The sequence below is a fragment of the Anopheles funestus genome, unplaced genomic scaffold (genome assembly GCF_943734845.2).
Source record: "Anopheles funestus unplaced genomic scaffold, idAnoFuneDA-416_04 scaffold_39_ctg1, whole genome shotgun sequence".
NCBI lineage: Eukaryota > Metazoa > Arthropoda > Insecta > Diptera > Culicidae > Anopheles > Anopheles funestus.
Genome location: NW_026045297.1, coordinates 89,819 through 104,116, shown reverse-complemented (window position 1 = coordinate 104,116; position 14,298 = coordinate 89,819). Strand labels below are relative to the sequence as shown.

Genomic DNA, 14,298 nt, shown 5'->3' with positions numbered 1-14,298 from the left:
AAAACCTAACTTATACCAAAACTAACTTTTTCTAAAAAACCTAACTTATACCAAAACTAACTTTTTCGAAAAAACCTAACTTATACCAAAACTAACGTTTTCTAAAAAACCTAACTTATACCAAAACTAACTTTTTCTAAATACCTAACTTTTTCGAAAAAACCTAACTTATACCAAAACTAACTTTTTCGAAAAAACCTAACTTATACCAAAACTAACTTTTTCGAAAAAACCTAACTTATACCAAAACTAACTTTTTCTAAAAAACCTAACTTTTTCTTAAAACCCCAACTTATACCAAAACTAACTTTTTCGAAAAAACCTAACTTATACCAAAACTAACTTTTTCGAAAAAACCTAACTTATACCAAAACTAACTTTTTCGAAAAAACCTAACTTATACCAAAACTAACTTTTTCTAAAAAAACTAACTTATACCAAAACTAACTTTTTCTAAAAAACCTAACTTTTTCGAAAAAACCTAACTTATACCAAAACTAACTTTTTCGAAAAAACCTAACTTATACCAAAACTAACTTTTTCTAAAAAACCTATATTATACCAAAACTAACTTTTTCTAAAAAACCTAACTTTTTCGAAAAAACCTAACTTATACCAAAACTAACTTTTTCTAAAAAACCTAACTTATACCAAAACTAACTTTTTCTAAAAAACCTAACTTATACCAAAACTAACTTTTTCTAAAAAACCTAACTTTTTCGAAAAAACCTAACTTATACCAAAACTAACTTTTTCTAAAAAACCTAACTTATACCAAAACTAACTTTTTCGAAAAAACCTAACTTATACCAAAACTAACTTTTTCTAAAAAACCTAACTTATACCAAAACTAACTTTTTCTAAAAAACCTAACTTTTTCGAAAAAACCTAACTTATACCAAAACTAACTTTTTCTAAAAAACCTAACTTATACCAAAACTAACTTTTTCTAAATACCTAACTTTTTCGAAAAAACCTAACTTATACCAAAACTAACTTTTTCGAAAAAACCTAACTTATACCAAAACTAACTTTTTCTAAAAAACCTAACTTATACCAAAACTAACTTTTTCTAAAAAACCTAACTTATACCAAAACTAACTTATTCTAAAAAACCTAACTTTTTCTCAAAAACCTAACTTATACCAAAACTAACTTTTTCGAAAAAACCTAACTTATACCAAAACTAACTTTTTCTAAAAAACCTAACTTTTTCGAAAAAACCTAACTTATACCAAAACTAACTTTTTCGAAAAAACCTAACTTATACCAAAACTAACTTTTTCTAAAAAACCTAACTTATACCAAAACTAACTTTTTCTCAAAAACCTAACTTATTCCAAAACTAACTTTTTCGAAAAAACCTAACTTTTTCGAAAAAACCTAACTTATACCAAAACTAACTTTTTCTAAAAAACCTAACTTATACCAAAACTAACTTTTTCTAAAAAACCTAACTTATACCAAAACTAACTTATTCTAAAAAACCTAACTTTTTCGAAAAAACCTAACTTATACCAAAACTAACTTTTTCGAAAAAACCTAACTTATACCAAAACTAACTTTTTCTAAAAAACCTAACTTATACCAAAACTAACTTTTTCGAAAAAACCTAACTTATACCAAAACTAACTTTTTCGAAAAAACCTAACTTTTACCAAAAAACCTAACTTTTTCTAAAAAACCTAACTTATACCAAAACTAACTTTTTCTAAAAAACCTAACTTATACCAAAACTAACTTTTTCTAAAAAACCTAGCTTTTTCGAAAAAACCTAACTTATACCAAAACTAACTTTTTCGAAAAAACCTAACTTATACCAAAACTAACTTTTTCTAAAAAACCTAACTTTTTCTTAAAACCCCAACTTATACCAAAACTAACTTTTTCTAAAAAACCTAACTTATACCAAAACTAACTTTTTCTAAAAAACCTAACTTATACCAAAACTAACTTTTTCTAAAAAACCTAACTTTTTCGAAAAAACCTAACTTATACCAAAACTAACTTTTTCGAAAAAACCTAACTTATACCAAAACTAACTTTTTCTAAAATACCTAACTTTTTCGAAAAAACCTAACTTATACCAAAACTAACTTTTTCTAAAAAACCTAACTTATACCAAAACTAACTTTTTCTTAAAAAACCTAACTTATACCAAAACTAACTTTTTCGAAAAAACCTAACTTATACCAAAACTAACTTTTTCTAAAAAACCTAACTTATACCAAAACTAACTTTTTCTAAATGCCTAACTTTTTCGAAAAAACCTAACTTATACCAAAACTAACTTTTTCGAAAAAACCTAACTTATACCAAAACTAACTTTTTCGAAAAAACCTAACTTATACCAAAACTATTTTTTTCGTAAAAACCTAACTTATACCAAAACTAACTTTTTCGAAAAAACCTAACTTATACCAAAACTAACTTTTTCTAAAAAACCTAACTTTTACCAAAACTAACTTTTTCTAAAAAACCTAACTTATACCAAAACTAACTTTTTCTAAAAAAACTAACTTTTTCGAAAAAACCTAACTTATACCAAAACTAACTTTTTCGAAAAAACCTAACTTATACCAAAACTAACTTTTTCTAAAAAACCAAACTTTTTCTTAAAACCCCAACTTATACCAAAACTAACTTTTTCGAAAAAACCTAACTTATACCAAAACTAACTTTTTCGAAAAAACCTAACTTATACCAAAACTAACTTTTTCGAAAAAACCTAACTTATACCAAAACTAACTTTTTCTAAAAAACCTAACTTATACCAAAACTAACTTTTTCGAAAAAACCTAACTTATACCAAAACTAACTTTTTCTAAAAAACCTAACTTATACCAAAACTAACTTTTTCGAAAAAACCTAACTTATACCAAAACTAACTTTCTCGAAAAAACCTAACTTATACCAAAACTAACTTTTTCGAAAAAACCTAACTTATAAAAAAACTAACTTTTTCGAAAAAACCTAACTTATACCAAAACTAACTTTTTCTTAAAACCCCAACTTATACCAAAACTAACTTTTTCTAAAAAACCTAACTTATACCAAAACTAACTTTTTCTAAAAAACCTAACTTATACCAAAACTAACTTTTTCTAAAAAACCTAACTTTTTCGAAAAAACCTAACTGATACCAAAACTAACTTTTTCGAAAAAACCTAACTTATACCAAAACTAACTTTTTCTAAAATACCTAACTTTTTCGAAAAAACCTAACTTATACCAAAACTAACTTTTTCTCAAAAACCTAACTTATACCAAAACTAACTTTTTCTAAAAAACCTAACTTATACCAAAACTAACTTTTTCTAAAAAACCTAACTTTTTCGAAAAAACCTAACTTATACCAAAACTAACTTTTTCGAAAAAACCTAACTTATACCAAAACTAACTTTTTCGAAAAAACCTAACTTATACCAAAACTAACTTTTTCGAAAAAACCTAACTTATACCAAAACTAACTTTTTCGAAAAAACCTAACTTATACCAAAACTAACTTTTTCTAAAAAACCTAACTTATACCAAAACTAACTTTTTCGAAAAAACCTAACTTATACCAAAACTAACTTTTTCTAAAAAACCTAACTTATACCAAAACTAACTTTTTCGAAAAAACCTAACTTATACCAAAACTAACTTTTTCTTAAAACCCCAACTTATACCAAAACTAACTTTTTCTAAAAAAACCTAACTTATACCAAAACTAACTTTTTCTAAAAAACCTAACTTATACCAAAACTAACTTTTTCTAAAAAACCTAACTTTTTCGAAAAAACCTAACTTATACCAAAACTAACTTTTTCGAAAAAACCTAACTTATACCAAAACTAACTTTTTCTAAAATACCTAACTTTTTCGAAAAAACCTAACTTATACCAAAACTAACTTTTTCTCAAAAACATAACTTATACCAAAACTAACTTTTTCTAAAAAACCTAACTTATACCAAAACTAACTTTTTCTAAAAAACCTAACTTTTTCGAAAAAACCTAACTTATACCAAAACTAACTTTTTCTAAAAAACCTAACTTATACCAAAACTAACTTTTTCTTAAAAACCTAACTTTTTCTAAAAAAAATAACTTATACAAAAACTAACTTTTTCGAAAAAACCTAACTTATACCAAAGCTAACTTTTTCTAAAAAACCTAACTTTTATCAAAACTAACTTTTTCTAAAAAACCTAACTTTTTCTAAAAAACCTAACTTATACCAAAACTAACTTTTTCGAAAAAACCTAACTTTTTCTAAAAAACCTAACTTATACCAAAACTAACTTTTTCTAAAAAACCTAACTTATACCAAAACTAACTTTTTCGAAAAAACCTAACTTATACCAAAACTAACTTTTTCTAAAAAACCTAACTTATACCAAAACTAACTTTTTCTAAATACCTAACTTTTTCGAAAAAACCTAACTTATACCAAAACTAACTTTTTCGAAAAAACCTAACTTATACCAAAACTAACTTTTTCGAAAAAACCTAACTTATACCAAAACTATTTTTTTCGTAAAAACCTAACTTATACCAAAACTAACTTTTTCGAAAAAACCTAACTTATACCAAAACTAACTTTTTCTAAAAAACCTAACTTTTACCAAAACTAACTTTTTCTAAAAAACCTAACTTATACCAAAACTAACTTTTTCTAAAAAACCTAACTTTTTCGAAAAAACCTAACTTATACCAAAACTAACTTTTTCTCAAAAACCTAACTTATACCAAAACTAACTTTTTCTAAAAAACCTAACTTATACCAAAACTAACTTTTTCTAAAAAACCTAACTTTTTCGAAAAAACCTAACTTATACCAAAACTAACTTTTTCTAAAAAACCTAACTTATACCAAAACTAACTTTTTCTTAAAAACCTAACTTTTTCTAAAAAAAATAACTTATACAAAAACTAACTTTTTCGAAAAAACCTAACTTATACCAAAGCTAACTTTTTCTTAAAAACCTAACTTATACCAAAACTAACTTTTTCTAAAAAACCTAACTTTTTCGAAAAAACCTAACTTATACCAAAACTAACTTTTTCGAAAAAACCTAACTTATACCAAAACTAACTTTTTCTAAAAAACCTAACTTATACCAAAACTAACTTTTTCTAAAAAACCTAACTTATACCAAAACTAACTTTTTCGAAAAAACCTAACTTATACCAAAACTAACTTTTTCTAAAAAACCTAACTTATACCAAAACTAACTTTTTCTAAATACCTAACTTTTTCGAAAAAACCTAACTTATACCAAAACTAACTTTTTCGAAAAAACCTAACTTTTTCTTAAAACCCCAACTTATACCAAAACTAACTTTTTCGAAAAAACCTAACTTATACCAAAACTAACTTTTTCGAAAAAACCTAACTTATACCAAAACTAACTTTTTCGAAAAAACCTAACTTATACCAAAACTAACTTTTTCTAAAAAACCTAACTTATACCAAAACTAACTTTTTCGAAAAAACCTAACTTATACCAAAACTAACTTTTTCGAAAAAACCTAACTTATACCAAAACTAACTTTTTCGAAAAATCCTAACTTATACCAAAACTAACTTTTTCGAAAAAACCTAACTTATACCAAAACTAACTTTTTCGAAAAAACCTAACTTATAAAAAAACTAACTTTTTCTTAAAAACCTAACTTTTTCTAAAAAAAATAACTTATACAAAAACTAACTTTTTCGAAAAAACCTAACTTATACCAAAACTAACTTTTTCTAAAAAACCTAACTTATACCAAAACTAACTTTTTCTTAAAAACCTAACTTTTTCTAAAAAAAATAACTTATACAAAAACTAACTTTTTCGAAAAAACCTAACTTATACCAAAGCTAACTTTTTCTAAAAAACCTAACTTTTATCAAAACTAACTTTTTCTAAAAAACCTAACTTTTTCTAAAAAACCTAACTTATACCAAAACTAACTTTTTCGAAAAAACCTAACTTTTTCTAAAAAACCTAACTTATACCAAAACTAACTTTTTCTAAAAAACCTAACTTATACCAAAACTAACTTTTTCGAAAAAACCTAACTTATACCAAAACTAACTTTTTCTAAAAAACCTAACTTATACCAAAACTAACTTTTTCTAAATACCTAACTTTTTCGAAAAAACCTAACTTATACCAAAACTAACTTTTTCGAAAAAACCTAACTTATACCAAAACTAACTTTTTCGAAAAAACCTAACTTATACCAAAACTATTTTTTTCGTAAAAACCTAACTTATACCAAAACTAACTTTTTCGAAAAAACCTAACTTATACCAAAACTAACTTTTTCTAAAAAACCTAACTTTTACCAAAACTAACTTTTTCTAAAAAACCTAACTTATACCAAAACTAACTTTTTCTAAAAAACCTAACTTTTTCGAAAAAACCTAACTTATACCAAAACTAACTTTTTCTCAAAAACCTAACTTATACCAAAACTAACTTTTTCTAAAAAACCTAACTTATACCAAAACTAACTTTTTCTAAAAAACCTAACTTTTTCGAAAAAACCTAACTTATACCAAAACTAACTTTTTCGAAAAAACCTAACTTATACCAAAACTAACTTTTTCTTAAAAACCTAACTTTTTCTAAAAAAAATAACTTATACAAAAACTAACTTTTTCGAAAAAACCTAACTTATACAAAAGCTAACTTTTTCTTAAAAACCTAACTTATACCAAAACTAACTTTTTCTAAAAAACCTAACTTTTTCGAAAAAACCTAACTTATACCAAAACTAACTTTTTCGAAAAAACCTAACTTATACCAAAACTAACTTTTTCTAAAAAACCTAACTTATACCAAAACTAACTTTTTCTAAAAAACCTAACTTATACCAAAACTAACTTTTTCGAAAAAACCTAACTTATACCAAAACTAACTTTTTCTAAAAAACCTAACTTATACCAAAACTAACTTTTTCTAAATACCTAACTTTTTCGAAAAAACCTAACTTATACCAAAACTAACTTTTTCGAAAAAACCTAACTTTTTCTTAAAACCCCAACTTATACCAAAACTAACTTTTTCGAAAAAACCTAACTTATACCAAAACTAACTTTTTCGAAAAAACCTAACTTATACCAAAACTAACTTTTTCGAAAAAACCTAACTTATACCAAAACTAACTTTTTCTAAAAAACCTAACTTATACCAAAACTAACTTTTTCGAAAAAACCTAACTTATACCAAAACTAACTTTTTCTAAAAAACCTAACTTATACCAAAACTAACTTTTTCGAAAAATCCTAACTTATACCAAAACTAACTTTTTCGAAAAAACCTAACTTATACCAAAACTAACTTTTTCGAAAAAACCTAACTTATAAAAAAACTAACTTTTTCGAAAAAACCTAACTTATACCAAAACTAACTTTTTCTTAAAACCCCAACTTATACCAAAACTAACTTTTTCGAAAAAACCTAACTTATACCAAAACTAACTTTTTCTTAAAAACCTAACTTTTTCGAAAAAACCTAACTTATACCAAAACTAACTTTTTCGAAAAAACCTAACTTATACCAAAACTAACTTTTTCTTGAAAACTTAACTTATACCAAAACTAACTTTTTCGAAAAAACCTAACTTTTTCTAAAAAACCTAACTTATACCAAAACTAACTTTTTCGAAAAAACCTAACTTATACCAAAACTAACTTTTTCTTAAAAACCTTACTTTTTCGAAAAAACCTAACTTTTACCAAAACTAACTTTTTCGAAAAAACCTAACTTATACCAAAACTAACTTTTTCTTAAAAACTTAACTTAAACCAAAACTAACTTTTTCGAAAAAACCTAACTTTTTCATAAAAACCTAACTTATACCAAAACTAACTTTTTCTTAAAAACCTAACTTTTACCAAAACTAACTTTTTCGAAAAAACCAAACTTTTTCATAAAAACCTAACTTATACCAAAACTAACTTTTTCTTAAAAACCTAACTTATACCAAAACTAACTTTTTCTAAAAAACCTAACTTATACCAAAACTAACTTTTTCGAAAAAACCTAACTTATACCAAAACTAACTTTTTCGAAAAAACCTAACTTATACCAAAACTAAATTTTTCGAAAAAACCTAACTTATACCAAAACTAACTTTTTCGAAAAAACCTTACTTTTTCGAAAAAACCTAACTTTTACCAAAACTAACTTTTTCGAAAAAACCTAACTTATACGAAAACTAACTTTTTCTTAAAAACTTAACTTATACCAAAACTAACTTTTTCGAAAAAACCTAACCTAACCTAACCTAACCGCGATATTTTCCAGTTTCGAGAGTTTTTCTCACATTTTTGGTCTTTCGAACCGGATCGTAGTAAAGAAAGTGTATTTTCGGTCATCATCCTGCTATCAAGGGTGAATTTCGGTTCTTTCGGAAAAGTGCATTTTTTAAGTGACGCTTCGCGCCATCGCTTTCGCCCCGCTATCAAGGGCAACGGTCTTTCACGCGCCATCGTTCAAATTTCGCGCCATCGCTTTCGTTTGTTCGTTTCGTTCGTGTTTCGTGTAAAGTGTAAAGTAATACCATTTACAAAAAAATCAAGGCTTCGCAACTCAAAAAGAGGATCGCAGTGGAAGGCCTCAAGACGCTAGAACGTTTTCAAGCGGAGTTTGTGCCCGAATATGCTAGCCAGATTCCAAAAGCGTTGGAGGATTTGGACAGGCACAAGTCAGGGTTTTTCAACTCGATTGAGAAACTCGAAGAGCTGGATGAAAACGACGCCAGCATCGAGGCATACATCCATGAAAGGAGTGATTTTGAGGACCGTCATCGGAAGCTTAAATCATTCCTACGGGAAAACCAACCGAAGGAAGAGGGTACGCTACACGACACGACGGGTTTGGCTTCCTCGTCGCTTGCCTTTTTTCGGCCAAACGCTTCCAACCTACGGCTGCCAAAGATCGAGCTTCCAACGTTCGATGGAGACCACACAAGATGGCTTTCGTTCCGAGATCGGTTCATAGCCATGATCGACGCGTCTGCAGAACTTCCCGCCATCGCTAAGCTCCAGTACCTGCTTTCATCGCTAAAGGGAGAAGCAGCTTTACCCTTTGAGCACACCCCTTTAACATCCGACAACTATCCAGTTACGTGGGCGGCACTTCTGAAGCGGTACGATAATTCACGGTTGTTAATCCGTGAATATTATCGTAAATTGCACCATCTTCCAGGTGTGCAATCGGTGTGCGTTGACAAGCTTACGCATTTAGTGGACGAATTCACTCGCTTTGTCAACGGATTGGTGAAGCTGAAGGAACCGGTGGATGCATGGGACACGCCGCTTTCGAATATGCTGATGATGAAGCTGGATCGTGAGACGCTGCTGGCTTGGGAAAAACATTCCGTGCATTTCCCAAAGGATAAGTACAAGGATGTGATCGCTTTTCTGCAGGATCGGATCCAGATCCTAAAATCAACGAATGATTTTGCATGTGAGCATATTGGTAATGTAAGAAAGGTGGCCGGCAATCATCATCAGTCAGTGCAAAAAAGGTCCATCGCAAATGCAGCTGCATCAAACGCGACACTTTCCTCACCCCCGGCTCATTCTCAGCAATTGAAGTGTCCCTTAGCATGCACCGACGCTCATCTTCTACGTAACTGTCCGATATTCATCGCTAAGGATGTTCAGCAGCGACGAGATGTCGTTACAAACAAGCACCTGTGTTGGAATTGTTTGAGTGGCACTCATCACGTCAAATCATGCAAATCTGATTATTCGTGTAGAACGTGCCGTCAACGTCATCATACACTTCTGCATATCACTCCGGCCACAGCAGTTACCATGGCAGCACATTTGGAAGACGATAAGGTGTTTCTAGAGACGGCACAGATTGTGATTCGAGATGATTACGGTAATGAGCATGAGGCAAGGGCTCTACTGGATTCGGGGTCCATGTCGAATTTCATCTCTGAGGAATGCGCTCGAAAACTATTGACCAACCGCAACAAGGTCAATATTGCTGTTTCGGGCATCGGAAATGCGGTGGTACATCAAGTAAGGGGTTCGATCGTCGCTACAGTTCGGTCCAAGAATCAACCCTTCGCTACGGAAATGGCTTTCTTGATTTTGGACAAGCCATCAGCTGCCATCCCTACTTCATTCTCGGACATCTCATCGTGGAAAATGCCAGATGTGGCATTAGCTGATCGCGCCTTCAACGTTCCGGGGGAAGTCGACATCATCATCGGAGGCGATACTTTCTGGGAGCTTCACACCGGTCGCAAACGCTCTCTCGGTATGGGAAGACCGTGGCTGGTGGAAACCCATTTCGGTTGGGTGGTCACCGGAAACATTCATCATTCATCGCCTGGTCCGCGACTGTGTCATCTCGCAGCAAACGACATACCATTAGAAGACATCATGCAGCGGTTTTGGCAGAATGAAACCATAGCCGAGGATACTGTCTTATCGGTGGAAGAAGATGCCTGCGAAAGACACTACGTGGCTACTACCGTCCGCAACACTTCGGGAAGGTATGTCGTTAGTTTACCGTTTAATTCCAATCCTCATGTCGTTTTAGGGGATTCTAAAATCACAGCAGATCGCAGGCTTCGTTGTATGGAACGTCGTCTGAGCGATAACCCTAAAATGAAGGAGGAGTACGTGAAATTCATGGTCGAGTACGAGCGTTTGGGTCACATGAAGAGGTTAAGTGATCCGGTAGACGATTCGGTTCAGCACTACTACCTTCCTCATCACGCAGTAGTGAAGGAGACAAGCACAACAACCAAAGTCCGAATCGTGTTCGATGCATCGTGCAAGTCTTCGTCTGGCTATTCACTCAACGACAAGCTACTAGTTGGGCCGGTGATCCAAGACGACTTGTTCACCATCATTGTGCGCTTCCGGTCACATGCAATCGCGCTATCAGCAGATGTGGAGAAAATGTACCGCCAAATTCTCCACGAACCTAGCGACGGAAGGTACCTTCGCATTCGGTACCGGGAAAGTCCTGCACAGCCAATTCAGACCTTCCAGTTGCTGACAGTAACCTACGGAACCGCATGTGCACCATTTTTGGCAACGCGAACTTTAAAGCAAATTGCTCATGACCACAAGGCACAATATCCTCGAGCAGTGAACTCAGTACTGAACGACTTCTACGTGGATGATTTGCTCACGGGTACCGATGACGTATTGGAGGCAGTTGAGATGCGGGCACAGATCTCAGAGATGCTCAAATCGGCTGGATTTTCATTAAAAAAGTGGGCCTCTAACGTACCGGAAGCATTACAGAACATCCCATCGGAGGACTTGGCAGTTCTCCCGACGCATGAGTGGCAAGATCCCCAATTCGTATCCACCCTGGGGCTCATGTGGGAACCAGCAACTGATATGCTTCGCGTGCGGATTGGTCTACCAACTGCTGCCCCGGTGATGACAAAGCGGCTAACACTATCATACATAGCGAAAATCTTTGACCCCCTCGGATTGCTGAGTCCAACCATAATCATCGCTAAGCTCTTCATGCAGCAATTGTGGTCGTTAAAGACAAACGGGAAATCATGGGACTGGGATAGTGAGCTACCATCACATCTCCAGCGGGAATGGTCGGCGTTCCATTCTAAGCTTCATTCACTGCGTGAAGTGAGCATCCCGCGATACACTTCGGTTAAACAAGCAACATGTGTGCAGCTGCACATCTTCGCGGATGCTTCGCAGGTAGCATATGGTGCTTGTTGCTACGTCAGAGCAGAAAGCCAGCACAAAATATCGGTACAACTAGTGGCAGCCAAATCCAAGGTTGTTTCTCTGACAAACACAAATTCAATCGCCAGATTAGAGCTCTGTGCGGCGAGATTGGCAGTAGACTTGTTCCGGAAGGTAATTCAGTCTCTCAACGGCACTTACGAAGCATTCGCTTGGACTGATTCTATGACCGTTCTACACTGGCTGAATTCTACACCTCGACGATGGAAGCCATTTGTGGCAAACAGGGTGGCTCAGATTCAGGAAGAGACCAGAATCAAGGGCTGGAAGCATGTACCCGGTGTAGACAATCCAGCAGACGATGTGTCACGAGGTCTACTTCCAGACAAATTGCTGGATTGTCATCGTTGGTGGCACGGGCCACATTGGTTAAGCAGAAAGATAGAAGATTGGCCTCAGAGTGAACCTGCAAGAGACGAGATCGAATCATCAGAGGAAGAACGAGTTCATCCGCGCATGGCTGCTGTGTCCACTATAAACGAGTTTAGCAGCACACTCTTCAAACGGTTTTCCATTTACCATAGGCTCAGGCGAACTATGGCGTATTGCTTACGTTTCATCAATTGTCTAAGGGCAGGCAAATCATCACATACTCCATCTACAAAATCTCATGCCACGGTTCAGGAGCTGATCACGTTAGTTCCATTACTGACAAAGAGTGAGTTGCTTGAAGCAGAACGTCGGTTGTGTCATCTCGCCCAGCAGGAGTCGTTTTCGGATGAGCTGCACGAGATCAAGAACAGTAGAGATGTTCCGCGCAACTCAAAATTGAAGTGGCTGTCGCCGTTTATTGATCAGTCGGGAATCCTGCGTGTTGGTGGCCGGCTGCGCAATGCACAAATGAGCGAATCATCGAAGCATCCTATATTGCTCTCATCTAAGCATCAATTGGCGGTACTGCTAGCGGTGTCATATCACGAGAGACACTTACACGCCGGTCCGGAATTATTGTTATCCATAATTCGTCAACGGTTTTGGATAATTGGTGGGCGCAATTTAACAAAGGCTGTTAATCCGTCGCTGATCTTCCTACTTCAAGGGTTTCACCAACAAGGCCGTTTGCTGTGAGTGGCGTCGATTACTGTGGTCCGGTATTTCTGAAGTCTACGGTACGAAACAGAAGTGCAACGAAAGCATACATCGCTATCTTTGTATGTTTTGCAACAAGAGCGGTTCACATCGAACTTGTGGGTGATCTCACTACCGCTGCCTTCTTGGCAGCTTTACGGCGTTTCGTGGCACGCAGAGGGAGGATAGCGGAACTGCATTCGGACAATGCAACAACATTTAAGGGTGCTGCACATGAGCTTCGTCGCATCCATGAAATGCTGAAAGGCAGCGATCGTGATCGTCGTGAGCTGTTCAACTGGTGTGCCAACGAGGAAATCAAGTGGAAATTCATTCTACCACGGGCGCCACACTTCGGAGGGCTGTGGGAAGCTGCAGTCCGGTCGGCGAAGCAACACCTCATACGCACTTTGGGAAGCACAAGCCTCACGCAGGAGGGTATGATTACGGTGCTAGCACAGGTTGAACAGTGCCTAAATACTCGACCTTTGGTCCCACTTTCGAGTGAGCCCACGGATATGGAAGCGCTCACTCCTGGGCACTTTTTGATAGGGTCAAACATGCTAGCGTTGCCGCAGGTTGATAGAAGTTTGGTTGCGCGAAATAGGTTGAAGGAATTCGATCAAATTCAACATCATGTGCAGAGCATTTGGTCGCGTTGGTATCCGGAATACCTACAACAGCTACAGGCCCGCGCGAAACGTTTTATGTCTCATCCGGTACCGCTAGAAATAGGACAACTGGTTATCATAAGGGAAGATAACATACCACCTACCTTATGACCAACGGGAAGGATATCAAGTTTGCATCCCGGAAAGGATGGAGTAGTTCGGGTAATAACGCTCCGCACAGCGTCAGGAAAACAAATTGTACGCGCAGTAAATCGGGTAGCAATCCTACCAAATCCGCTTAGTAGCAATTCAGAGGAGCTAGTCGATATTACACCTGAATAGTTTTCAACACAAACCACGCTACATTGTTGACACTCATGGTTGTCAGTACAAAACACCAACATACACATCTACACATCTACACTCATACGGAATGTTAGGAGATAAGCAGTTACATGAAATTCTAAAGCGAAAAGTAGATTAGTAGATCAGAACATTGCATGAATTTTTAAAGAAGTTCCTTCTTTGGTGGCCGGGAATGTGAAATTTACTGTTAGCTATAATTTTTAAATGTTACATGAATTATCTCTGAACTACGACGAAGGAACTTAACCACGAATTATAAACACACACTACTTGACGCTATAAGGATTGACATTAAGGGACAATTAGGATGAACTATAATGAACTTTGCATGTAAAATGAACTCGGACAAATGAATAAACAGTTGCAAACAGAACGGCGCCAAGACTGCACGGGTTTCTCTTCTATACATTTCTTTACCGCGATATTTTCCAGTTTCGAGAGTTTTTCTCACATTTTTGGTCCTTCGAACCGGATAGTAGTAAAGAAAGTGTATTTTCGGTCATCATCCTGCTATCAAGGG

The 14,298-nt window shown here is 34.0% G+C and overlaps 1 protein-coding gene across 1 annotated transcript; it reads left to right on the top strand.

The window, feature by feature from the left end:
• Positions 1 to 8,985: 8,985 nt before the first annotated feature.
• Positions 8,986 to 12,808, top strand: LOC125774324 (uncharacterized). Its single transcript, XM_049444594.1, has one exon. It carries the CDS (start codon positions 8,986 to 8,988, stop codon positions 12,799 to 12,801), a length of 3,816 nt encoding a protein of 1,271 aa, XP_049300551.1. The 3' UTR covers positions 12,802 to 12,808.
• The last annotated feature ends 1,490 nt before the right edge of the window (positions 12,809 to 14,298 follow it).